Source organism: Oncorhynchus tshawytscha, linkage group LG19 (genome assembly GCF_018296145.1).
Source record: "Oncorhynchus tshawytscha isolate Ot180627B linkage group LG19, Otsh_v2.0, whole genome shotgun sequence".
Taxonomy (NCBI): domain Eukaryota; kingdom Metazoa; phylum Chordata; class Actinopteri; order Salmoniformes; family Salmonidae; genus Oncorhynchus; species Oncorhynchus tshawytscha.
Window position 1 is genome coordinate 4,387,804 of NC_056447.1, and position 27,675 is coordinate 4,415,478.

At 42.5% G+C, this 27,675-nt stretch overlaps 1 protein-coding gene across 3 annotated transcripts in view; it reads left to right on the forward strand.

Annotated features, from left to right (window-relative positions):
- The window catches only part of LOC112218245 (INSC spindle orientation adaptor protein), a 91,058-nt gene that overhangs the window by 42,787 nt on the left and 20,596 nt on the right, over nt 1-27,675 (forward strand). For 2 of the 3 annotated variants that reach the window (XM_024378881.2, XM_024378882.2), the window contains exons 2-7: nt 3,820-4,124; nt 19,805-20,153; nt 22,456-22,508; nt 22,630-22,753; nt 23,560-23,673; nt 27,418-27,543. In XM_024378881.2, the coding sequence (XP_024234649.2) occupies nt 3,838-4,124; nt 19,805-20,153; nt 22,456-22,508; nt 22,630-22,753; nt 23,560-23,673; nt 27,418-27,543 (1,053 nt within the window). In that variant the 5' untranslated portion in view covers nt 3,820-3,837. The remainder of the gene's footprint in view (nt 1-3,819; nt 4,125-19,804; nt 20,154-22,455; nt 22,509-22,629; nt 22,754-23,559; nt 23,674-27,417; nt 27,544-27,675) is intronic. The other variant, XM_024378883.2, reaches the window with a different exon arrangement.

The window sequence follows — 27,675 nt, forward strand, 5'->3', positions numbered from 1 at the left end:
TAGGGGACTTTAACATTCACGTGGACTCTGAAGGATGTGCTTTGCCGGAGACTGTACTGCCCTTTTGGATTGCTTCAACTCTACATAGCATGTAAACTTCCCCACCCATGACAGAGGCATGGCTCCCTCCAACCTGTCAGGTCTGGACAAATCCATATCTGACCATGAGGCCATACTGTTCAGTGTGCCCGCCCCCATGCCCAAGCCAACAAGTGCACCAACACCTCGAGAAATATAAAAAGGATTAACACAGCTTGGATATGCAATCACATGACACCCCTGAACCTCATGTATCCTCAGTGACTGACCTGGTGGCTCATTATAACATTGAGCTCTCCTCCCACCTGGATGCTCTGGCTCCCCTTAAAACAAGGGTGGTCTCCGTCAACATCCCAGCGCCATTGTACCCTCCTGAGCTGCGTGCCATGAAAGCCATAGGACGACGACTAGAATGGCTCCACACACGGACAGGGCTTATTGTCCATAGGGAGGCCTACCAAGACCACAAGGACTTACTTGCCACAACCAAATCTGCCTATTTCTCCAACATCATAAGGAATGAACAAGGAAACCCAAGACTGCTCTTCTCAATCATCAACAAACCTCTCCGCCCATTGGACAACCCCTCTCTCACGATCACCTCTGACCTCTGTGACAGTTTTCTGGCCTCCTTTCAAAACAAAGGGGATGATATCTACCAACAGTTGCAACAATCTCACCCTTCATAGTATTAAAATGTGCTTAAAAACAGTATGTGCATTTTTCCACCAGAGGTGTTTCCATCAAACTGACTTGTTGTGGATAAAAGGCTGTGCGTGATGACATAGTGCAGATAAAAATAACTTTGATACATTTTTTATCTGACATGTACTTTACTCACATAAAATGTTGGATAAAATCCTGGCTGGTGATGATATCAGATTTGCCCTCTTTAAGCAGAGTACTGTACTTGCGGTGCCAAGACTGCAGTGAAACAGTACTCATCTCTCTCTCTCTCTCTCTCTCTCTCTCTCTCTCATAGTAGATTTGTCTAATTGACTTCGTCGTTATTTTCTCACCAACAATGGCGATTTTAGCATGTAAACCTTGGTGGGGTAATAAAATGTTTTGTTGATGAATGCCAGCAAAGCCACTATACAACACTAAACAATACATTAATCGCACTATAACGGTGACAAACGGTGCTGACAAACTGTTAGGGCCTACATTAATCTGTCCCAACAGTAGAGTCCCAACAGCAGTCCCAACACCTTACCACTGCTACACCTGGCTGTCAGCTGAGCCTTGTCTGTCAGCGAAACAGTTCATTCAGACTCATTTACTGCCTTTTAAAAGAACATCGCTGATATGGCTGACTTGTTTGAACAAATGTGGTTTCTACTGACAATTGAGATGTACAAACTATGGAATAAGGGGACAAAGAGCGGATAAGAGGCAATCCGTAATTTCGATTAAGACATTAATGAGCGAGCTAGGACGGACGTAGTCAATATAACTATTTGTTCAGCACTTTTGAAATGTACTTGTAGGCTCTAGAAAGAGGGCCAAATCCCGACTTGGAATTCAGAGTTGGATGACCATTCCAAAAAATCTGTATTTTCCCAGTCAGAGCTAATTTTATCTGAGTTCCCAGTTGTATTGAACTCACTGTAGTATTTTCTGGCATTACCCCCTTTTTTGTGATATCCAATAGGTAGTTACGATCTTGTCTCATTGCTGCAATTCGACTCTGCGAAGGTCAAGAGCCAAGCCACACTGCTTCTTGACACACTGCTCGCTTAACCTGGAAGCCAGCCGCACCAATGTGTCGGAGGAAACACTGTCAAACTGACGACAGACCGGCCCGCCACAAGGAGTCACTAGAGCACGATGAGACAAGGACATCCCGGCCAGCCAAACCCTCCCCTAACCCGGACGACGCTAGGCCAATTGCTCGCTGTCCTATGGGTCTCTCGGTCACGGGCGGCTGGGATCGAACCTTGGGCTGCAGTGGCGCCCTAGCACTCATTGTTGAATTTGCGATTTCCAACTTGTTGTGTAATGTTTATGTCCAGTGGCCGATGAGCACCAATACGTTTTATTTATTATTTATCTTCATATGACAAGGATTGAAAAGGATTTGCCAGTAGATTGCTGACTTGATGCATGATGATGACTCCTTGTTTAGCTTGCTACCTAAGACTTTGAAAGTAGGATGTTGACATAATCAGTCCAATCAAAGCTAAGGTAGATATAACGTGATTTGACGTAATTTTATCTGTGATCAATGACCTTGAGCCTTGTTGGATGGGCCTAATGTAAGTCTATGGCAGCACCCAAGAGGCTTGAATATTTTAGCTCTACCCGTACATTTTGCGGTGACGTAGTGTCTCTATGAGTGACAGAACACTGAGCCAATCACGATGCAACTAGAGAACATTACGAACCCCTACGCTCCGTATTTTCCGCTGGCTGCCCCACCACTACAGAAAGCACTGAGCTAGGCTGAAACACCTGCATTTTGGAGCTGCCTTAACCAAGAAAGCAAAAAAGAGACCATGTTTGTATGCGGCTTTATTAACTCAATGATTTAAAAAAATTAAATGTTTTTACATTGTTTGCAAACTGATATGTAGATTAAAAAAACATGAGCTGGCGCACACCCAGAAAAAATTATTTGTGTGGAGGTTCTAACTAATGGTGAATAAACTGTACCTTCCTCACAGTGATGCCGAAACGTTGGTAAATACCCATTCAATTGCTGGGAGTTTATACATGGAGTGTGCGACTTGGCTAGTCCTTTATTTTGATCGTTTACGCAAACTGATATGTGACACGTATTAATGCCAAAATAACATGCAAACAGGTGGGGCTCTGCCACTGAGCAGCATAATGGTAAAAATAGTTCAACAGCTCCTATTCAAATTGGACACACTTATGCACAAATTTTCTGTTTGCCATTTCACACACTTTTAAAGAATACCAGGGGAGCTGTGCATGTTCATTTGTGACTGTCGGGAATGAAATAAGTGGTATAAAAGGGGTTATTCACATCTATTGATTCAACAACACTCACCATTTCATAAGCCAAACCACGGTGGCTAAACCTGTACCAAGTCACTGGGCCAGAGATGTTGACTATGATTCTCATATGTAGCTATGTGCTGATCATAGTCCTACAGTAAACATGAAATCTGTAATCTGTAATCATTCCACAGCAGGATGCCATTAACTAAATGGATTATAATATGGGACCCCCCTCCCCCTCATGCCACAGCGGGTTTTAAAAATGGACTAATCTAAATGGGATACATCAATAAAAATGCAGAATAAAATTGCAGGCACTTAAGAACTTCAGCTCCCTTGCCTGGGTTCAAAGTGGAGAGTTACTGGCTGGCAGCCAGCCAATAAATTAGAAGATAAGAAATATTATTCCACTGGCACACTGGGGCCTATAGCTATTTAAAACGGGGGCTTTATTGATAATTGAATTACTCTGGTAAAAAAAATGAATAGTAGGCTTGGATGCAGATCAATAAGGAGAGATTGTAGTGGATACGGTGCCGTGGAAACGACACAGCCAAAGAGGCCGTGTGTGTATGTGTGTGTGCGTCAGCGCGTGTGTGCATCTGTCTGTGTATGATTATGTAAAATGTTCAGGTCCTTCTTTTAAAATGTTCGATTTAGGATTCTAATAAAGTATCAATTTGTGTTCAAGTGCATAGGTGATGCAATAAATTGTGTATTACTTACTCTACATTACCGAATGGTGAAATTTATAGAAAATAGCAATGTGTGACTTTGGATGGTCTAATAATAATCTAATGTTGTTTATTGCAGGTGCTGTGCTGAAGTGATATGGACACAGGTAGAATGGCTAGTCCTCAGAGCTCCAGAATGGCTAGTCCTCAGAGCTCCAGAATGGCTAGTCCTCAGAGCTCCAGAATGGCTAGTCCTCAGAGCTCCAGAATGGCTAGTCCTCAGAGCTCCAGAATGGCTAGTCCTCAGAGCTCCAGAATGGCTAGTCCTCAGAGCTCCAAAATGGCTAGTCCTCAGAGCTCCAGAATGGCCACACCTCAGAGCTCCAGAATGGCCACTCCTCAGAGCTCCAGACACAGTAGCTCTGTTTCCTCATCTCCAATGAGGTAAGTGCACACGACTCGCATGGTGCACCTATGACATAATATGCTTTGTCTGTATCTATGGGACTGTCAGCCTCGCATCAGTCTCTTGAGACACACACCAACACATACACGGCTGCACACACATTCAACAGCGCAAGAACCTACGCATGCGTACACAAATACAAACACACACATGCACAATAACACACACATATAGGCTACACAAGGGCACAATAATGTTGTGTACACTGTTGCTACTAATAGTAGTAATACTGGTAATAAAATAACCTCAGATTCAGATCTGTAAATGGGTCTAAAAACACATGGGATATATGGTGTCATTATGCAGTCTTTGCCTGGGTTTGAGAGCGAACGCATCACCACCCTGCAACTGTTAGAGTGGGATGTGTCTCTGAGTTGCCAAAACACACACACACACACACACACACACAGTCTAGGATTAGACCTCCATGCACGCAAATACATTCAAATGCACTGCGAGGACTGTTTCGTATACTGAAGATTCCAACATATGGCACTCACATACAGACAGTCAGGAATGCACGGGACATGTTCTCACACACTTACTTTTCAATCAGATTCAAATGAATCGCGTACCCATGAATCACATACACATAGGAATAAAAAAAGAACATACACATATGCAGATATCACAAAAACATCCTCATCTACATAGACATACACTGAAATAGACCCTATAAGGTAACAGAGGACACTATCCCTGCATGCAAACTGTTTGGTTGGTCACCTTCTGCCTCAGGTTCAAGCCTGAAAGAGGCCATGTCATGCACTGCAGCCAGGAGACCAGCAGTTTCATAATCAGCCAGATGTGTGTGTGTGCTCTTTTACAGATGATGTTATGTGTGCTAGCGTGCATAGGCCTACCGTGTGTTTGTGTGTGTGTGTGTGTGTGTGTGTGTGTGGAGCCCATTCCTGGACTGCACTTTAGAGCTGTCAGTCTGCTTTGCGCTGATGGAAACATCTGGAAGTCAGATGTCTGCCTCATACCTCAGATCCCAATCACCGTCTCTTAGTCTAGGGCAGGGCATTTTTATCCCATGTGCTACTTCAGGAGGAGTGTATGCGACAACCTCGATCATCAAAGCACAGCAGGCTAATTAATTGGTATATACAGCCTAGGGTTGCAAAGCTACCAGTAGTTTACCAAAGTTACCGTAATCTTCAGGAATGTTGGTAATTAAAGGAAAATCTATTGCAATCTATCGTAACTTTAATAATTTATTCTTGAATAACTCACTTTTTTTCAAATTCATAACTGGTATCCATATTGTCCATGAATTTCTAGTAGATAGACCATATGGTTCAAGAGAAAATGGCCTAATTAATGAACAAATCATCTAATGAACTATTATTTTCAACTATTGACGTTTTCTTTACAAACTGCCACCAGCACATTGACAACAAACAAGTCAAATAAATGTGTGTAAAAAAATATATATATTTCATGCTGAAACCTTCATATTAAACACCAATGGTATTCACTAAGTTGATGGTTATAGTTAGGATAATGTTTTACAGCTTTGTCATTGTATTTTTTTACATTATAATGATCTTATTTTATTATTTAATATTTGACATGTGATGAGGCTCAAACAAAAGTCCTTGCAAGCAAGATTATAATAAATGGTTCCAAGTAGAGGTTTGCGGTGCTAATTCTAAAAAGAGTCCATGTAAAAATATATATCCAAAGGGAAAAGCACACTTTGAAAGTTCCCAGTAATACCCTCCCTTTGCAACCCTAATACAGCCTGAAACATTTGTCTGCAAAATCATGTAAATGTTCCTTACAAGCCAGACTGTTAACTAAAATGACCTTTGAACTTACTCTAGCGCTTGTCTGTGCAGTTTATCCTTCAGCTGCTCTAACGTTTTGACAAAATAACCACAGGAAAGTATTGTTTTTCCGACTATTTAGAGAGTCGGTATGTATATGGTTCGGCTCTGCACCGAGATAAAGTTGGTTAGTATGACCATCTGTAGAGCATCTATCAACAAACTACACTACATGATCAAAAGTATCTGGGGACCTGCTTGTCGAACATCTCACTCCAAAATCATGGGCTATGGAGTTGGTCCCCCCTTTGCTGCTTTAACAGCCTCCACTCTTCTGGGATGGCTTTCCACTAGATGTTGGAACATTGCTGCGGGGACTTCCACTGATCTTGGGCGATTAGGTCTGGCTCGCGGTCGGCATTCCAATTCATCCCAAAGGTGTTCGATGGGCTTGGGTTCAGGGCTTTGTGCGAGACAGTTCTGTTCATCCACACCAATTTCGAAAAACCATTTCTGTATGGACCTCTCTTTGTGCACGGGAGCATTGTCATGCTGAAACAGGAAAGGGCCTTCCCCAAACTGTTGCCACAAAGTTGTAAGCACAGAATCGCCTAGAATGTCATTGTATGCTGTAGCATTAAGATTTCCCTTCACTGGGCCTAGCCCGAACCATGAAAAACAGCCCCAGATCATTATTCCTTCTCCACCAAACTTTACAGTTGGTGCTATGCATTGGGGCAGGTAGGGTTCTCCTGGCATCCGCCAAACCCAGATTCGTCCGTTGGACTGCCAGATGGTGAAGGTTGATTCATCACTCCTAAGAAAGCATTTCCATTGCTTCAGAGACCAATGGCGACAAGCTTTACACCACTCCAGCCGACGCTTGGCATTGCGCATGGTGATCTTAGGCTTGTGTGCGACTGCTTGCCATGGAAACACATTTAATGAAGTTCCCAACAAACAATTATTATGCTGACGTTGCTTCCAGAGGTGGCTTGGAAGTCGGTAGTGAGTGCTGAAGCCGATTTGAACGTGCTTCAGCACTCGACGGTCCCGTTCTGTGAGCTTGTGTGGCCGACCACTTCACGGCCACACACGTAAGCTGTTCAGTAAGGCCATTCAACTGCCAATGTTTGTCTATGGAGAGTGCATGGCTGTGTGCTCGATTTTATACACCTGCCAATCATTTGAAGGGGTGTCCACATACTTTTGTATATATATATCGTGTAATTGTTGCTAAGGTTACGCTTAGTGTTAGGTTTAGAGAAAGGGTTAGGGTAAGGGTTTAGTTTAGGGTTAGGATAAGGGTTAAGGTTAGGGCTAGGGTTAGTAGATAGTTAGTTGAAGTGTTACTGATAGTCTGTAGAGCATCTACAGATGGACTATCCAAATAAAGTGTTACCAAAGTGGTTTCTTCATCCCTTCTCTTATCACTCATACCTTTCCATTCTGCAATGCTATCATAAACAGGAAAGACTAGACATTTTTTGGTATTCATTTGGAACCTCCCAGCTCAAGCACTGCTATTGTGGCAAAGGCTGTTTGCCAAATGTCATTACATTTTTCAAATGTAACCTTTATTTAACTAGGCAAGTCAGCTAAGAACAAATTCTTATTTACAATGACGGCCTACCGGGGAACAGTGGGTTAACTGCCTTGTTCAGGGGCAGAACGACAGATTTGTACCTTGTCAGCTCAGGGATTCAATCCAGCAACCTTTTGATTACTGGCCCAACACTCTAACCACTGGGCTACCTGCTGGTTACTGGCCCAACGCTGTAACCACTGGGCTACCTGCTGGTTACTGGCCCAACACTCTAACCACTGGGCTACCTGCTGGTTACTGGCCCAACACTCTAACCACTGGGCTACCTGCTGGTTACTGGCCCAACCCTCTAACCACTGGGCTACCTGCTGGTTACTGGCCCAACACTCTAACCACTGGGCTACCTGCTGGTTACTGGCCCAACCCTCTAACCACTGGGCTACCTGCTGGTTACTGGCCCAACACTCTAACCACTGGGCTACCTGCCAATGTAGTGCACAATTTTCCATTCATGTGTATTTAATGTTCAGAACCCAATAAGAATACTTTAGCATTCTTGCTTACTACATTTTGTATACATGTTTATTTCTTTGTGTGGGACAAGAGTCTCCTTGTTTCCGTTTCCTCTGCTTCTCCAAAGCCTCAATGACCTGCTCTTCAAAATCTCACAGCTCATTCAGCCTACATTTTCCCTCGGACTGTCTGAATGTGGTTCTCTTGTGGTATCTGCATAATATTCATATGTGGTGCCATTCATGCAAACCAGACATTGAAGCACATGCTACAATAGAGGTTTTCTTATTGGAGACCTAAGTAGAAATCTTTTGCTGAGAAGTCTAAGAGCGTTTGCCTCTGTCTCCGGTCAATTGCCCTTACTTGGGGTTGGAACCTTCCAATTGCCATACCTTCGCTGCCCCGGTTGTGATTCCCACAGCCAAACTAGCCGCTTATCAATTGAATTCCGTCTCCAAAGACATTTGAAGAGTTACACAGCCCAATGCATCACTGAGTTACTGTAACGTACCAGGCGGAGGTGTCACAATTGGGGATTGTATTTGTATAGTCCCATGTGGCTCCCATAGAGCATGGTGCTTGCGATGCGAGTTCCTCCTGCCCGATAACTCGCGCCGCGCTTGATTGAAGACAGGTGGTTCTCCCCACACCGCTGGGCTTTACTCGTCTGTTTACCATACAGCGCTTATCGACGAAAGCACCCAAGCACCGAAATATAGTGATACATGCACATAGTCGCAACTATAAATAGCGTAGCACTGGCGTTGACAGTTGAACGTGTTTTTCTCTCTGTGCCTGCCTGAAAGTTTGTCTCTGTGATGCAATTGCGTGACACACCAACAGCGCATCAGTCACACCAGAGAGAATGCTAGCAACATGCCAATGCTATGCTAGCACCTGGCAGTGCTATATTTAGCTCTCAAAACACGGACTCACTGTGCAATGAAAAAAGTTTAGTCTCGGCCCCGGTTGGTTGGCCTCCATCACTAGAGGTTGATCTCTCTCTCTCTGCATCTGATGGGTTGTCCTGAGACATTGATATGCATCCCTGTCACCGTATATGTGCCTCAGCGCAAGTTAAGCTTGTGACGATTGCCAATTAGCACTGCTTTTAGCGAGGAAGCTGAAAGAAGAACCCGCTTTGCCTATTTTAAGGATTCCACTTTGGAGAAATCTGACACTTTACACAGAGTGGTGAGAGATAGTTAACATCTCAAACATAAGGAGAATGGTTTGATTATTGACATGGCTGCTGTTATACTGTATATTCCTTGTTTTATGCATTGAACATTTCGTAGGTTCGCTATCAAGAGGAAGGCTAGTAGGCTACACTATCCCAAAGAGCAGCCCCACTAAGCATTTTCCAGCGGCGACGTCTTTTTTGTGTGTTTGGTTCAGATTTGGTCCGGTCTGGTCTTGATTTAGCCCAAACAGTCCAGTCTGGACCAAATCTGAACCAATCATACATAGACATCTATATTTCAAGTTTGGACAGCACAGTACCTCACATTACGGTACACTGTACAGTAAATGAAAGTAGAGTATAGTACAGTAGAGTATAGTACAGTACAATACAGTAGAGTATAGTACAGTAGAGTATAGTGCAGTACAATACAGTAGAGTATAGTACAGTAGAGTATAGTGCAGTACAATACAGTAGAGTATAGTAAAATAAAGCAAAGCAAAGTATAGTGTACTGTATTTATTGTACCCTACTTTACTCTAATGCACTCTACTGTACTGTACTCTACTTAATTAAACTCTACTGTACTGTAGTGTACTCTTCTCCACTGAATGAAACTATTCTGTACTGTACCATACTGTGCTTTACTGTACTAAACTGTGCCGTATTGTAATGTGATGTTCAAACTTGTGAAACATGGCCTAGACATCTATCGTTCGTTCAGATTTGTAACCGTTACTGAGAATGTTATTGTAGTTGATGTGGCCTGTTGGTTTATTCTGTAAATTGGAATACATTGAACATCATGACTGACCGCCTTGATTCAGTCTCATGTAGCAACATTTGAAATTGTGTTTTTTTTACATTGGATTAAAGCAGAGACACAAATCTACAAAAAAGTATGTCATACACTGAATGTGAGGAACAATGGGAAAGTAATTTGGCTTTGAAAGTTGCTACATTTGTAACCTCACTTTTGAGAAAATGGCCTCTGAATGTTTTGGTACCAACTGGAGAGCTCTTCTTTGTCTACACCCATTCAGTATTGTTCACACCCTCTTAATCTTTAGCCCCACCCATCTCTTTAAGGGTTGAGCCAATCGTTCTGTACCAACAGCAGCAGTCAAGCACCCAAGCTAACTGACTAACTTGCTTTCTACTTCCAAACACAAATGAGAGAACATCTCACTGAACATTACTCGTCCTAGAAGAGCTGGTTAGGCTGTTTTTATGTTACCCAGAGCGTTGGTGACTGTACCTGTGTTGCTGGCAACAATTTAATTATGCTTTTCTGCCGAAGTTTACTGACACCGGCCATTGACGTTCATTCGTTCATCAGTTATTCTGCGCTCTGGCACACTCAGATGAGAGTGCTCTGAAATCGGAGTAGATGGCCAGACTGAATATACGAACACACCGAAATGGTTACTTGCATAGTGGAGTCTTTTGTTAAGACATGTAGCTAGCTAGCTAGCTAAACAATGAACCATAATCCCAACTCATGACATTACTACCCTGCATGAATCTGCAGGTAGCTAACCAACCAGGTTCAATGTTAGCTAAATAACATTAGGCCATATCTAACCAAGCAAATGGCTCTGAGATACAAATAATAAGATCATACATGTAAAGTTAGCTAGAAAGTCAGCTAATGTTAGCTAGCTAGCTAGGAAAAGACTACGTCAAAATTAGAAATGTGTAATATCTGAAAATATAGCAAGCTAGACTATCTTACCCACATACATCATGGTTGGACGCTTGCCATAGTTGCCCTTAGATTGAAGATGTAATCCAGAGACAAGTGTTTTAGCTATCATACTCTGATTTCAAAACTCGGTCCTCCAGAAAGTGGAACGCAACACTTTTCACCTTTTAATTCAGCACCTAAAATGCACCTGTCGTCAACGTAATTTTTCTTACTGGGGCCCTAGATAGCATACTCCGCCTACAAACTACACTGGAAATGACTGCTGTCCTCTATTTGTAACTGCTAGTTCCTTTCCACCTCCGCAATTCATTGTGGGAAATACAATTCTCCAATTTTCTTTTCTCTTCAGCTCATTGTGCCGAGACATGCTCTGTGTGCAGAATCCGAATGATATAATATTACACTGTTATTTCTGTCTATCACAGTCATAAAGATTAGGAATAAAGCTCACAGTCAAGGCCTATTCTACTGTGAAATGGTCTATATTAATTTTTGGGGCTTTGTGTATCTTAATGGCGCTACTCTAATGTACAGTATGTTGTGATTGTGTTGTCAGACGCAATGGACACATTAACATCAATTATAGCGCAAATGGAACCAGGGAGGAATGATGGAGCTTATTTACTATCCGCGATTCATTTGGGCCCTATTAGCTGGTACTATGCTCTGTGGCATCATTCTCAGAGGCTCATACAGGGCATTGACACACACACACACAGACAGGGCCGGTCCTAGCCTTTTGAGGGCCCTAAATGCATTTCTCATTTTAACATTTCAATTTAGCATTTAAGAATGTCATTTTCAAAGTAGCACTGATAATCCTCCATACATTTAACTGTTAAACATTTTAATGTTTATGTACAGTGCCTTCTTGACCTATTCCACATGTTGTTGTATTACAGCCTGCATTCAAAATGGATTAAATAGATTGCTTTCCCACCCATCTACACACAACACCCTATAATGACAAAGTGAAAACATGTTTTTAGAAATGTTTGCACATTTATTGAAAATTAAATACAGGAATATCTCATAAATATACATAAGTATTCACACCCCTGAGTCAATACATGCTAGAATCCCCATTTCTTTACCAATTTCTTTTGCAGTTTTACTTTAGTGTCTCATTGCAAACAGGATGCATGTTTTGGAATATATTTATTCTGTTCAGGCTTCCTTCTTTTCACTCTGTCATCAAAGTTAGTATTGTGGAGTAACTACAATGTTGTTGATCCATCCTCAGTTTTCTCCTATCACAGGCATTGAACTCTGTAACTGTTTTAAAGTCACCATTAGCCTCATGGTGAAATCCCTGAGTGGTTTCCTTCCTCTCCGGCAATTGAGTTAGGAAGGACGCCTATATCTTTGCAGAGACTGGGTGTATTGATACCCTCTCCATAGTGTAATTAATTACCTCACCATGCTCAAAGTGATATGTTTCTTCCATCTACCAATAGGTGCCCTTCTTTGTGAGGCATTGGAAAACCTCCCTGGTCTTTGTGGTTGAATCTGTGTTTTAAATTCACTACTCGACTGAGGTTCCTTACAGATAACTGTATGTGTGGGGTACAGAGACGAGGTAGTCATTCAAAAATCATGTTAAACACTATTATTGCACACAGAGTCCTTGCCACTTATTATGTGACTTGTTAAGCAGATTTCTACTCCGGAAACTAATTTAGGCTTGCCATAACAAAGGCATTGAATACTTATTGACTCAAGACATTTCAGCTTTGAATGTTTTTATTCATTTGCAAAAATGTCTAATAACAATTCCATTTTGGCATTATGGGCTATTGTGTGTAAGCCAGTGACATTTCAATTTAATCTATTTTAAATTCAGGCTGTAACACAACAAAATGTGGAAAAAGTCAAGGGGTGTAAATACTTCCTGAAGGCTCTGTATGTGCCAGTGGGCATTGGTCATTTTAGTGCACAGCCTTGGCAGGGACTGTGGCTAAGTAATGATAGGCAAGTGTAAAGGTGACATCAAGGTTATTATAGTTTTGTGATTGAATGTGAGTTTTTATTTCTGTTTGTTTATACCTATTAAATAATAATAATAATAATCAGTTTAGTTTAGTTTCAGTTTTCAGACTTGATTTTCTAGTTTTATTTATTTTCAGTTTGATAAAAACATTTATACTCAGTTTTTATATTATTTCGTTTCAGTTTTAGGGACAGAAAGTAACCTATGCGTGGAAAGCCATTAACAGTGCCTTCAGATATTATTAGTACCCCTTGACCTATTGCACATTTTGTTGTGTTACAGCCTGAATTCAAAATGGATTAAATTTGTTTTTTCTCACCCATCTACACACAATACCCCATAATGACATCACAATACCCCATAATGACAAAGTGAAAACACCTTTTTAAACATTTTAGCAAATTTATTGAAAATGAAATACAGAAATATCCTATTTACATAAGTATTCACACCCGAGTCAATACATGTTAGAATCCCCATTGGCAGCGATTAAATCTGTGATTCTTTCTGGATAAGTCTCTAAGTTTTGCACACCTGGATTGTTCAATATTTGTACATTATTTTTTTTAAAAAACATATTCAAGCTGTGTCAAGTGGTTTGTTGATCATTCATAGACAGGCATTTTCAAGTCTTGCCATAGATTTGAAACCAATTTAAGTCAAAACTGTAACTAGGCCACTAAAGAACATTAAATGACTTCTTGGTAAGCAACTCCAGTGTAAATTTGGCTTTTAGGTTATTGTCCTGCTGAAAGGTGAATTTGCCTCCCAGTGTCTCTTTACTCCTGAACTCATTTAGGACATAACAAAGGGGTTGAATACATTTCAGCTTTTCCTTTTCTTATGAACTAAAAACACTTTAAAATTATGGGGTATTGTGTGTAGGCCAGTGACACAAAATCTCAATTCAATCCATTTTAAATTCAGGCTGTAACATAACCCCACCTCCTCACTGCCCAATCCCACTAACATACATCATGTCTCCATGTATCTCAGCCCATAGTTTTCCAGGCTCCGGGAGCCGGCTGACACCGGGGCCCCATCTCTCTGTCTCTGTATTTCTGTCACTACGCCTCGAGTGTGTTTACACTCCAACCACTGTGTAAACGACTCTCCCTTGTCCCCCCAGCCTCCAGAGGCGGAGATCTTCATCATCATCTTCACAGTCCCCGGTCTGTGATAACACAGCCGCTGGCATGGCCGACCCCATCCCTGGCCCCCTATGTAAATATTTGTCATCTCCCGCAAACTGGAGTGTGCTTTTTCACTCCCTTTTGGAAAACACACCTATTATTACTATGATTTGCTTCAGCGAAGGTAGGGTCATTTTACTGGAGGTTTTGTGTGTATACATTCATGTAATTCTGGAACCTCTAGTTTTTTTTAATTCCGAAATGATCTGGACTTGTACTGTGTCTATGCGCGCCAAGTGGGTTTTAAAAGCAAATTCCCAGACTGTGCATTTTCTGGCTGAACCTTAGAACAACTCGCTTCAGATCATGATGATAATCACAATATTGTAGCGGGAATGATAGCTCCTTGCTATTTGTTTTTTACAATTATTTAAATGCAGATTTAAATACATCAGCTGGAAAATGTGTTACATGTGACAGCTTTTATACTCCAATCCATTTTTAGATTCAGTGATTTATTTCAAATGCTTTGGTCATGTTGAAAGGACCTTTTTACAGATAGAAAAATGTCCCTCATAGTGTTTCATGAAAACAGCTATTTCTGTCAGTAAACTTTTAAGATGATCATTGCCAGCATAAGATGTAAGCATGGCATGATATTGCGGGAGAAATCCAAACGTGGCCATTTTCCTGTTTTAGTCTCTTTTTTTTTGAAACACCATTGAGTCATGTTCACCTGGTAAAATGTTGCTAGGGCATCTCTGCAGGGCTTGTGAAACAAATGGTAGGCAATTAAATCCCCTGACCCTTCCAATCTCCCCGTCACCCGTGACACATTACTAATTAGCGTCCACTCTGTTGAGAGGGGGGTCCAGGGGGGCTGCAGGAGTGCTGCCCGTCTGATTGCCGGGGTGACCTGGTGGGGTGCAGTTTTCAGCAACCATGGCTGTGTCGTGTCTCTGCAGCATGAAGGTGGGGGCACCATCAAACCATTAGAATGTGGACGCACACACACACACAGCTCTCCGGGGCTAATTGCCTAGGGACACTATCGGCATCAGCAGCTCTATCTAGGCCTTCAAAGGAAGCATTTTATTTTTCACTTTTACATGTCTGAGAGACAAGGCCCAGCTCTTGAGTTGAGAGATTTAGAGCTGCTCCTCTTTTCCTCAAGAGCTGGGCCTATTTTCGTCATGTCTCTCCCAATCGCATGGCACCTTTTGAGAGGGTGACCTTTGACCTTGAGAGTAGCACCCCTCTTCATTAGGAAGCAAATGAGAGGATATCTCCTCTCCAAAGTGAGTGGGTTTGTGGGATAGCTATTTGAACCGGTGAACCTCGTCATTATGGATGATGTCGGAAATCTCTGCCTACAGCTTCCCATAATGCATCCCCACATCACCCCACCGAGGAGAAGAGTGACAGGGCGGAGGACGATGTCAATTCCCAAAGTGCAAGAGTAGAGTTAGGATTTGATTTGGTTTTATGTGTGTGTGTGTGTGTGTGTGTGTGTGTGTGTGTGTGTGTGTGTGTGTGTGTGTGTGAGAGAGAGAGAGAGAGAGAGAAAGAGAGAAACATTTAGAAAAAGGGAGAATGCCTACACTTGTATTTACAACAAAGTTGCCATTCTGTAGTGATAATGAAAACATGACACTTGTTTATAGTTGAGTATAGTTATTTTAACCAGTAACTCAATCGAACTGTAGATATTCTAATAGCTATATTCCAAAAGGGGGTATATTCAATTATGTGTCATTGGATGATGACTCATTTCCGTCTGCCTCAGTTTGGTGGAATCAGATACCACATCACTGCTGACCTCATAAAACAAATGGATGGTTTTCTTTAGTAAACAGGCACACTCATAGTGACTGATATTGAAAATACTCTCGATTGGAAACGTGCCTTCTCAATGGCACGACAATGTTTACCCAGCTCTGTGTTAAAAGCTGAAAACCGATACGTGCGGCAAGACAGAATACAGGCAGTGTTTGTTCCTATGGGTCAATAAAATTCATGATACCAGACAATAGACATACATCATCATCATCCATCATCACCATGGTCCCACAGTGACTCAGCTCTACATTTGTCTCAAAGGCAGGCTTTGACTATTCAAATTGGATTTTTGTTTGTTTAAAGTTCGCACACAATGACGCTTCCTTTTAGCACCCAAACACCCAATGAGCTTGGGGTATTATTAGAGATCTTTGTCAACACAAGATGCAAAGCTTCCGGTATTTTACCAAAGTTACCGAATCTTCCGTAATTTTGGTAATTAAAAGAAAATCTAAGGCACTCTCTGAACTTGTTTAATTAATTAGGCTATTTTCTCTTGAACCATATGGTCTATCTACTAGAAACTCATGGACAATATGGACATAGATATAAAACGCTATATGGATACATTTTAAAAACGTTATTCAAGTATAAAGGATTAAAGCATCTAATCAACTATGGCATGGGTGTCAAACTCATTCCACGGAGTGGATTTGAGTTTTTTCCTTTCAATTAAGACCAAGACAACCAGGTGAGGGGAATTCCTTACTAATTTGTGACCTTAATTCATCAATCAAGTACAAGGGTGGAGCGAAAACCCCGCAAGACACTCGGCCCTCCGTGGAATGAGTTTGACGTGAACTATGGCATTATATATTACACCCAACATTTCGACTTGGTCTTGGGTGTTTATGTGCTGGCTCTAAATAAATAAAAATACTACGCATATAACTTTGATATCCTGCGTGTTGTCCCTGTGGAAATATTTTTACCTTGACTCTTTTTAGAATTAGCGCCGCAAACCTCTACTTGGAACAATTTATTATAATCTTGGCTGCAATGACTTTTGTTTGAGCCTCATCACATATATGAATATATGAATATATGAATAATATTATTTCAACATAAAAGAAAACAATTGAATGACAAAGCTGTAAAACATTGTTCTAAATATAAACATATATAAATATGTGATAAGGCCACAAAGGGCCAGAGATAATTAGACACTTGTAAAAATCTGAGGTACCCAAAAGGGCCACTATAGATGTGTTGTGATAGATTACATAAAATCCTTGAAATATACGTACGCTTTGAAAGTTTCCAGTAATATACCCTCCCTTTGCAACCCTAATCCTGATGCAATATCCAGATTAACTCATTGACTCAGTATTTACCATGAATGCCAGATAGTCTAGAGTTTAGTGTAGAACTGCATTTCCTAAACTCAGTCCTGGGGACCCCAAGAGCTGCACGTTTTGGTTTTTCACCTAGCACTAGACAGCTGATTCAATGAACTCATCATCAAGCGGAGGACCGAGGTTGGGAAAGCTTGGCGTAGAATACAGATTGGTGAACCTCCGCCCTCTTGTTTACTCAAAGCAGAGGAGGGTGTTGTAGCGATCAACCTCTCAGCCTCCTTAACGCTGGGTTGATTTCACCCATCCGGAGAAACCCCTCTGAAAGCCTCCAGTAAGCCCACGTTCATTAGGTTCAATAAGCCTGAAGAGAAAGAACCCACTGGGCACAGACGTCAATTCAACGTCTATTCCACATTGGTTCAACGTAATTTCATCGATTCAACCAGTGTGTGCCCAGTGGGAAGTGTTTGGTCTGTTCGACCCAGTGGATAATGCAGTCTCTCCACCGAGGTGAAATATTAGGTTTGACTAACGAGTCCTAACACCACCAGTTATTGGTGGGTATTTGACCTCGCTCCCACACTATTGATTCTGAGATCCCTGGGTATTTGATTTGAAAACTTGGCTGCTCTTGGGGATATCAACTAAAGGCTAGGGCAGCATTGACGAGATCTCATTTCATGGGCAATCAGACTATATGTTTTGTATGGATATGGAAGAATCAACTCCGTCTCACAAGAAACATAAATATTGTCTGATTCCGATTCGTAACAGCCTTTTTGTCACGTTCGTTGTACGGAGGAGACCAAGGTGCAGCGTGATAGGAATACATCCTCAATTTATTAATGAAGACGAACACTAAACAAACTATACAAAACAACAAAACGAACGTGAAGCTAAATATAGTGCTGACACAGGCAACTAACACATAGACATAGGCAATAACCCACGAAATACCCAAGGAATATGGCTGCCTAAATATGGTTCCCAATCAGAGACAACGATAAACAGCTGCCTCTATTTGAGAACCAATCTAGGCAACCATAGACATACATAACACTTAGACTAGTAAACACCCATAGACATATAAAACCCCTAGACAGGAACAAAAACACATACATCACCCATGTCACACCCTGACCTAACCAAAATAATAAAGAAAACAAAGAATACTAAGGTCAAGGCGTGACACCTTTTTTTTTTGACAGTAAATGCAAGCGCACCAGGTTAAGTTTAGGCATGTTAGGGAAAGGTTAGGTTTAGGCATGCTAGCAAGTGGTTATAAGGTTATGGCTAGGCTAAAGTTTAGAAAACAAAAACACACCTAGATTTGAACCGTCTCGGCCCGTACCTGTGTGAGGATATCCGAGTATGCTTGTTTCATTGGAGTAGCAATATTGGGACAAGTTACAAATATGTGATACTATCTCTATCATGACTACCCAAAGTAGATGTGTATGCTCTAGACCACTGGTCACCAACCAAGGCATTCCTAGTCGATCAACAATTTTTTTGGTAAAAAACCCAATAAAGCCTATTTTTTTGTATTCGTCTGTTGGAGGTAGGTGCACTTGATTCAGCAGCCCTAGAGTCGGGAAAACAAAATGTTCGCATTTCAAACCATTTCATGTGTCTGGAGGTGGAACTCCGCCTACCCGGCAGGCCCAGGGAGCAAATCAAATGCACCTAAAGGCCTACCGCTGGCCAATCAGATAGCTTAGATCGCTGTGTCTGCACAGTTTCCTCGAGCCGTAGACTGTAAAAAGAACCCTCGAACGCACAGCAAAGTTGATACTGTGAGATTTCAAAACCGAGCTGGGCAACCACGACTAGAGAGAGACTCAGCGAATACAGCAAAGAGCAGCTGTTTTTATGTGTAACTTCAAGTTCTTACTCAGCACTTTCAACACTTTGTTCAACATCTTTATAGACCATAAAATGCGCATTCTCCCTACTTCCACACGCTACAACCAGCACTGCAGCTGCAATGAATGAGCAGAGCAAAGTGTTCCGATAAGCTTGCTATGTTATTATTCGTGGCTTGTGTCCTTTTTAATAGCGAGGAATATCTTACTTTCTCTGGTCATTGGAGTAACGACATGAATTGGTGCATGAGGCAGAGCAATTTTAATTTCGCAATCAGCTGGAAGACCGCGTCCCCTTTTCTCAGCGGAGGGACAGAGGGCGGAGGGGCGGCGAGTCGGGTGAGAGGCAGCCCTACCGCTGCTCCTCCGCTCAGACTAACCATCAGATGCCATCAGCCCATAAACAAAAAGCCAATTCTTATGCTCACTTAGCTGTGCTACACAAGAAATATAACAAATGATCTATTACCAGTGCGATCATATACCTACATTTTTTTACATTTAATTTCTAAATGGTCGGAGAATAACAACATTGGCAGGGCAATTCAAGCATAGTCAATATAAAGTGATAATGTATTGGGCCTATAGCCTACTGCACAAACCTCATTGACACAGAACAGTTTTTAATTGTTTAATGTTGCATAGGCTTACATTTTTTAAAGTCATGTAAAAAAAAATCAAAGAGGTAGATCTCAACTTGCATTTTGACTCAGAAAGTGATCTTGACTCAGAAAAGGTTGGTGACCACTGCTCTATACTCACATTACCTCTGTGTGCTTGTGTGTGCCTGTACGTATGTGTGTGCATGCAGCAGGATGCACTCGCTCCAGGTGGACTCGGTGCAGCGCTGGATGGAGGACCTGCGTCACATGACGGAGGTGGAGTGCATGTGCGTGCTGCAGGCCAAGCCCATCGGCGTGGAGGAGGACACCCAGGGCGAACTCATCGTGGCCACAGGGGACCACGTGGCCCGCAACAACCTGCAGACGCTGCTGCGGCGGGCGCTGGTGGTCAGCACCGAGCTGGGCAAGATGTTCCAGCGGCTGGAGAAGGGCCGCTGGCAGCGGGTCCACAGCACCGCCGTCCGGGCAAACTGCCACGTGCGCTCGCTGGTGCATGAGTATAGCACCGCTCGCAACACCCCCGCAGAGATGCAGAAGGTGAGGATGGAGGAGGGGTGGACTGGGCTGGTTGGGTAAGTGGAGGATGGAGGGGTGGTCTAAAACTCTAGAGAGAAGGTTCTGTGTTGTGGCACTGCCCATTGTCTATTCCACGTTGGTTCAATTTCATTTAATTGCAATGATGTGGAAACAACATTGATTCATCCAGTGTGTGCCCAGTGGGTGGCCTTCTTCTGGGGGGGATGAGAACCGGCTTTTTTTTTAAAGGAGTTTAGCTTCCTTCAGCTTACTTCCTTCACTCACTCGTTTAACACCAAAGGAGTATTGTTGACTCATAACTACGCGCTTCCAGTAATCTTCTGTCTGGGTGATTCTACTGTATTTGCATTTGCTTGGCTCTTAGTCAGTAACACCAGAGGGACAAATGAATAAAGACTTCCGGAATACTCTCTTGTACATTTGCCGCATGTAAATAGTCCCTATTATAGGTCCCGTACGCTATTCATGCCCAGAGCGAAATTCAGGCAAAAATGATATTAAAATGAGTCTCTGAGAGCCACCCGTCTGGTTCCATCTTGGACGGGCTGCTGAAGACACGAATTAGCCGCCACTGATGGCCCTTTCCCTAAAGCAGTTCATGCAGGTTTCCCGTCGAGTGGAATCACACTTGCAACGTATGATACGGAGTACACTCACTTCATCCATTTTAAAATGATGATGTGAAGGTTCCGCTTCTGTTACATATAGCTGATCATCCACCGTGACTGGAGAATTGCATTAGCTTCGGCTCTGTGTGTGTATGTTTGTACTGTCTGTGTGTGGGTGTTTTACTGTCTGTGTGTGTGTATGTTTGTACTGTCTGTGTGTGGGTGTTTTACTGTCTGTGTGTGTGTATGTTTGTACTGTCTGTGTGTGGGTGTTTTACTGTCTGTGTGTGTGTATGTTTGTACTGTCTGTGTGTGGGTGTTTTACTGTCTGTGTGTGTGTGTTTGTACTGTCTGTGTGTGGGTGTTTTACTGTCTGTGTGTGTGTATGTTTGTACTGTCTGTGTGTGGGTGTTTTACTGTCTGTGTGTGTGTGTTTGTACTGTCTGTGTGTGGGTGTTTTACTGTCTGTGTTGTGTATGTTTGTACTGTCTGTGTGTGGGTGTTTTACTGTCTGTGTGTGTGTATGTTTGTACTGTCTGTGTGTGGGTGTTTTACTGTCTGTGTGTGTGTATGTTTGTACTGTCTGTGTGTGGGTGTTTTACTGTCTGTGTGTGGGTGTTTTACTGTCTGTGTGTGGGTGTTTTACTGTCTGTGTGTGGGTGTTTTACTGTCTGTGTGTGGGTGTTTGTACTGTCTGTGTGTGGGTGTTTTACTGTCTGTGTGTGTGTATGTTTGTACTGTCTGTGTGTGGGTGTTTTACTGTCTGTGTGTGTGTATGTTTGTACTGTCTGTGTGTGGGTGTTTTACTGTCTGTGTGTGTGTATGTTTGTACTGTCTGTGTGTGGGTGTTTTACTGTCTGTGTGTGTGTGTTTGTACTGTCTGTGTGTGGGTGTTTTACTGTCTGTGTGTGTGTATGTTTGTACTGTCTGTGTGTGGGTGTTTTACTGTCTGTGTGTGTGTATGTTTGTACTGTCTGTGTGTGGGTGTTTTACTGTCTGTGTGTGTGTATGTTTGTACTGTCTGTGTGTGGGTGTTTTACTGTCTGTGTGTGTGTGTTTGTACTGTCTGTGTGTGGGTGTTTTACTGTCTGTGTGTGTGTATGTTTGTACTGTCTGTGTGTGTGTATGTTTGTACTGTCTGTGTGTGGGTGTTTTACTGTCTGTGTGTGTGTATGTTTGTACTGTCTGTGTGTGGGTGTTTTACTGTCTGTGTGTGTGTATGTTTGTACTGTCTGTGTGTGGGTGTTTTACTGTCTGTGTGTGTGTGTTTGTACTGTCTGTGTGTGGGTGTTTTACTGTCTGTGTGTGTGTGTTTGTACTGTCTGTGTGTGGGTGTTTTACTGTCTGTGTGTGTGTATGTTTGTACTGTCTGTGTGTGGGTGTTTTACTGTCTGTGTGTGTTTATGTTTGTACTGTCTGTGTGTGGGTGTTTTACTGTCTGTGTGTGCGTGTGTGTGTACTGTCTGTGTGTGGGTGTTTTACTGTCTGTGTGTGCGTGTGTGTGTACTGTCTGTGTGTGGGTGTTTTACTGTCTGTGTGTGTGTATGTTTGTACTGTCTGTGTGTGGGTGTTTTACTGTCTGTGTGTGCGTGTGTGTGTACTGTCTGTGTGTGCGTGTGAGTGTTCTACTGTCTGTGTCTAATGTGTGTTTGTCTTATTGGAACTTGAAATGTGTCTCTCCTCTTTGAGTGCAGTATGAGAAGTCTTTGCTTGAGAAGTGCATGGAGCTGACCACCATAACAGAGAGGTAAAACATTCACACAAAAACTCTTAATGACCTCTGAATATTGTCGTACACATTTGAACACAGTAGCTAAATAAGTGTTTATGTTCAAGGTTTACCCAAACCATTGCCCTCTCTTCTCCAGATGCCTTCATACCGAGGATGAATTCTTCCTGAAGTCCATGAGAGAGGCCATTCACGAGATCCTCACTGATGTCAGCGATTCGTTCAGCCACATGATTGACATGGCCCTGGCCAATGAGATCCAGGTATGAGGCTTTGACTACACCCAGAATTCTCTTTTGACCTACTTAGGCCATTGGCACACTGGATTTAGATTCCTAGAATTTCGAATGGAGCCAATGATTATTCAATAGAAGTCATCCGTTGTCGGATGAATGACAACGAACGACTGTCCGACAAAAACCCATAAACTGTCAACTTTTGATGGGCAAATTCGTCAGAGAATAGTTGACATGTACCGTTGCCGGACAGAAAAGGACAATGTTCATGCCTCACTCATTCTTGACGTGGTTGATAGATAGCCACTCACACAAACACTCCACAATCAGACCCATTCCTGGCTAGCCCGTTAGTCTCCCTGATGTATTGTTATAGAGACTAAAAACAAACCAGAACAGTTCAGGAAAGGTGAATACAAAGGTAAACATTTACCAAGTCTAATATAGCCGCCATTATAATATGGGATTACATCATTCCTGCATCGCTGGTTTAGACTTTCGCCTCTATTTGAATGATCACAATAGTGTGGAGTATGAACTGGTGATAAGGAATTGCGTACTGAGTTCAATAGAAAATGAAACCTGTATTCAGATAATGAAATGACGCTGAGTTTGTTGTATATAATATAGCATATAAACTTAACCACAGTGCGATCCACAATACAGTCATTAATTAGTGCTACCATTGATCTTCCAAAACTTCCTCCTTTCATTGAAATTGAACTTGCTGCTTCCCACTTGCTGTCAATCTCAGTGACTTCCGTGTGTGTGTGTGTGTGTGTGTGTGTGTGTGTGTGTGTGTGTGTGTGTGTCGGTGCCGGGGTCCTCTCCAGATCCTGATCAGGCAGATTGAGTCATCAGACAGTGTGTACACCATCGGCAGTGCCATCAGCAACCTGCTTTCCCTCACCCAGGACGGCCCGCAGCTCTGCAGAATCATCGCCAAGGTGAGACACACCCCTCAGGCAGACGCACCCTTGTGTCTGCATACACACAGGAGGACCATTATGTGAGGGGATGATGGTCTAGGTCATTTTCATTAGGACACGCAACAGATCGCCCCCCAAAAAAAACATTATGCAACAGAAATAGAGCGTTTCTTATTGGACAAGTGCAAGTAGTCCCTCCCTGTCTCCTGTCTCAGTCTGTTTTCTTCTGTTTGGTGCCAAATGAACATGGCCCTGCTACATCCCCATGTTAACACAGTCCCACCTCTCTCTGCCATCAACTTCCCCAGCCTTCCACATGAACCCGTGGCCCAATCCAAAACAGATCCCTGGGCCCCTGTATGTCCCTGTTCACTCTTCCTTGCAGGTCGTAAAGGGGCTAGGGATTGATTTGGGATTGGGCACCCACCCACCATAATAAGCTCTATAGCTAAAGAGTCATTTGCTCCAGGAGATAAGAGGGGACAGGCCAGACACTATGTCCATGTGGCCATTAGCCAACCAGACGCTTCCAGGATGCTCTTGATAAGAATTTTCCGGGTGGGAGACTGAGACCCCCCCCCACACACACACACACACACTCATACACACACACCTCCCTCATTGCCAGATGAGATCAATAGTGTCAGTTACCATTAGGACTGGGCATTGATCACACCGCCTCCCTGCCACTGTTTTACCTATCACTCCGCTCTATCTTCCCCCATACAGCATCTCTCTCTCCACTCTGAGAACCCTCAGAGGGCTGGTTAAGAAATCATGGCTGCCAATGGGGCTAATGAATAAAAACATCTGTTGGCATCTGAATGTAATTACTCGGCTTTGTTTCGAAAGCCTTTGTCTCTCGGGTGGATGGTCAAGCTCCTCTGTCATCTTTGTGCTTTGGTAGCGCTGACATCCCCCTTCTTTTTAGCTGTTGGATATCTGCCATTTGCCATCTATTTCCGCTCCCCTCCGTCCCCCTGCTTTCCTGGAACTGTTGATAGATGTGCTTTTAGTCTACGATGTGCTGTATAACGGTCTGCGATAAAGTCTGGCAGTGGCGAGATGAGAAGCTCGATGCAGCAGGTCCGGTGAGTGTACTGGAACCCAATCAGGTGTCCAGGGAGCTAACTTGACTCCATGAGATGAGGGTGTGTGCGAAGCCCAGCCTGTCTGTTTTTAGCCTGGAGTATGTTACTGTATAATTCATTGTCTGCTGGTGTTTCAATCACCGTTGTTTAAATCCTCCCACCAATCCATTATGTATTCTAGGTCTGCTCATTCTGCACAGTATATACAGGCAGCGCTCACTCATGTCAATGCACACCCTGCTTCCTTGCCAGACTCACGCATGAGTCTGGCCCTTAGCCTAAATATGAATTGAGCCATGAAAGAAAGACATTTGATTTAGTATGAGGAGAATAGAGAGAGCTGTGTTTTGGTGCATATACAGTACCAGTCAGAAGTTTGGACACATTTAGTCATTCCAGGGTTTTTCTTTATTTGTACTTTTTTCTACATTGTAGAATAATAGTGAAACCATCAAACTATGAAATAACACAGATGGAATCATGTAGTAACCAACAGAGTGTTAAACAAATCAAAATATATTTTATATTTGCATTTCTTCAAAGTAGATACTCTTTGCCTTGATGACAGCTTTGCACACTCTTGGCATTCTCTCAACCAACTTCATGAGGTAGTCACCTGGAATTCATTTCAATTAACAGGTGTGATTTGTTAAAAGTTAGTTTGTGGAATTTCTTTCCTTCTTAATGCATTTGAGCCAATCAGTTGTTGTGACAAGCTAGGGGTGGTATACAGAAGATAGCCCTATTTCGTAAAATCTAGCTTAAATAAGAAAAGAGAAATGACAGTCCATCATTACTTTAAGACATGAAGGTCAGTCAATCCTGAACTTTTCAAGAACTTTGAAAGTTTCTTCAAGTGCAGTTGCAAAAATCATCAAGCTCTATGATGAAACTGGCTCTCATGAGGACCGCCACAGGAAAGGAAGACCCAGAGTTACCTCTGCTGCAGAGGATAAGTTCATTAGAGTTACCATTATTGGAAAATTATTCAGTGAAGCTGAATATAACCAGTGAAGCTGGTTGAGAGAATGCCAAGAGTGTGCAAAGCTGTCATCAAGGCAAAGGGTGGCTACTTTGAAAAATCTCAAATCTCAAATATATTTTGATTACTACATGATTCCATATGTGTTATTTCATAGTCTTGATGTCTTCACTATTATTCTACAATGTAGAACATTTTAAAAATAAAGAAAAACCCTTGATTGAATAGCTGTGTCCAAACGTTTGACTGGTACTGTACATTGGAGTGCTACAGGAAGAAGAAGTAAGACCACGTCATGATTTAATGGGAGTTCACTGTCTTGCTGTTTACCTTCTGTGATTATGTACAGTATATGGATCTAAATGTCGGCCATGTCTGCAGATTCCACAAATCTACATCTTGGCTCTCCTGCAGCCGTTTGAAACAAAGAAAAAGCTGGGGCGTGAAAGCATAATGTAGTTATAATTGTAGCACGCAATCGTCTCGTGAGTCCGGTTCGAACCATGCGGGGGTTCCCACGGAGTTTTCAGATCCATTACTAAGATTACACCATGTAAGGACAGAGGCTGTGTTCTCTCTCTCGCTTTCTGACTCTCTATCTATCTCTCTCTCTTTCTGTCTCTATTCGCTAAAATTAATCATTAGGCTTCCCAGAGACAAACCATATGTTAACATGTCAAAGACAGCTTCACGGATAAATCGTGGATGAATCATGGATTCATTCAAACCTTGTGTTGGAGAGGCACCATTTACTTGATTGTCTTTTTGAACTCCTTCAAAGGCGACGGCCATGCAGGCTTTACATCATAAATGTAGATCAGCTGTTTCATGAGTTAGTCTCGTACTTCATACACTAAGTCTACTGTAATGCCTTTTTCTGATCCACTCTCACAAACACACGTCAGAACGCCATTGAGTTGTATAATGTGATATTTAAATATATAATATTAAATATTTAAATTTACACATATAAAGCAATGGGTAAACCTCTTTCCTCTCCTCAAAACTTTTTTTATTTATCACATATCACCTGGTCAACTAAAGGTTCAATTAAATTGAAAAAATGCATTAAACCTCTGAGGGCTAACATCAACAACTGCGTCACAGAAAAGTGATGAAACGATTACAGGCCTCCTCCATTAGATTGACAAATAATAACTTGTTTTGGAGTTTCGCTCTTTAGAATGGGTGGAAGATTGAATGAAGAATGCTGCTCGGGGATTGGCTAAAATGTTTGGTTTTCTAGGGAATGTATTGCGTGGGCAGAGAAGGTAAGAGTGTTTAGGCAGGACGATTAGCCACTCCAGGCTTGGCTGTGTGGCCCTATCTGTGCATGAGACATACCACCACCTCCTATAATGGGCCTTATTAGGATAATGGTGGTAGTTACAGGGCATTGTCTTGCAGGTAATTCTATCAATCTCCATGGTGAATAGAATTCTGCCAGCAAGTGTTTTTGTGAGAGGAAATGGCAGTATGTGGAAATGACCGGACTGCGTATGTTTGCTTACCCTAATCTGCAATGCAAACGACATAAACAACCATTATAGGAAGCATGTCAAAACCTTGTGCTCGGACCCTTGAACATATCAAACCCTTGTTTGACATAAGCTCAGGCTAGCTTGTTTAGCACTGAGCGTTGTTTGCGATGCTAATGATGCTAATGGTGTTGTTTTTGTCTGTCCACAGGAGGGCGCTGTGGTGGCCCTGTTTAAGATCTGCCGGCAGGACTGCTTCAGTGACCTCTACGCACATGCCCTGAGGACGGTGGCCTCCATATGTTGCGTGGAGGAGGGCATCAACCAGCTAGAGAAGGTACTGTAGTGCAGCGTTTAAACATGTAGACACTAGCGCACACATACATTCAGAGATTGGTACTCACCGATGTGGGCAGTGGAATATGTCCTGCATGCACTCCAGAAAGCTGCCCAGGTGCTGGGTGGGGGT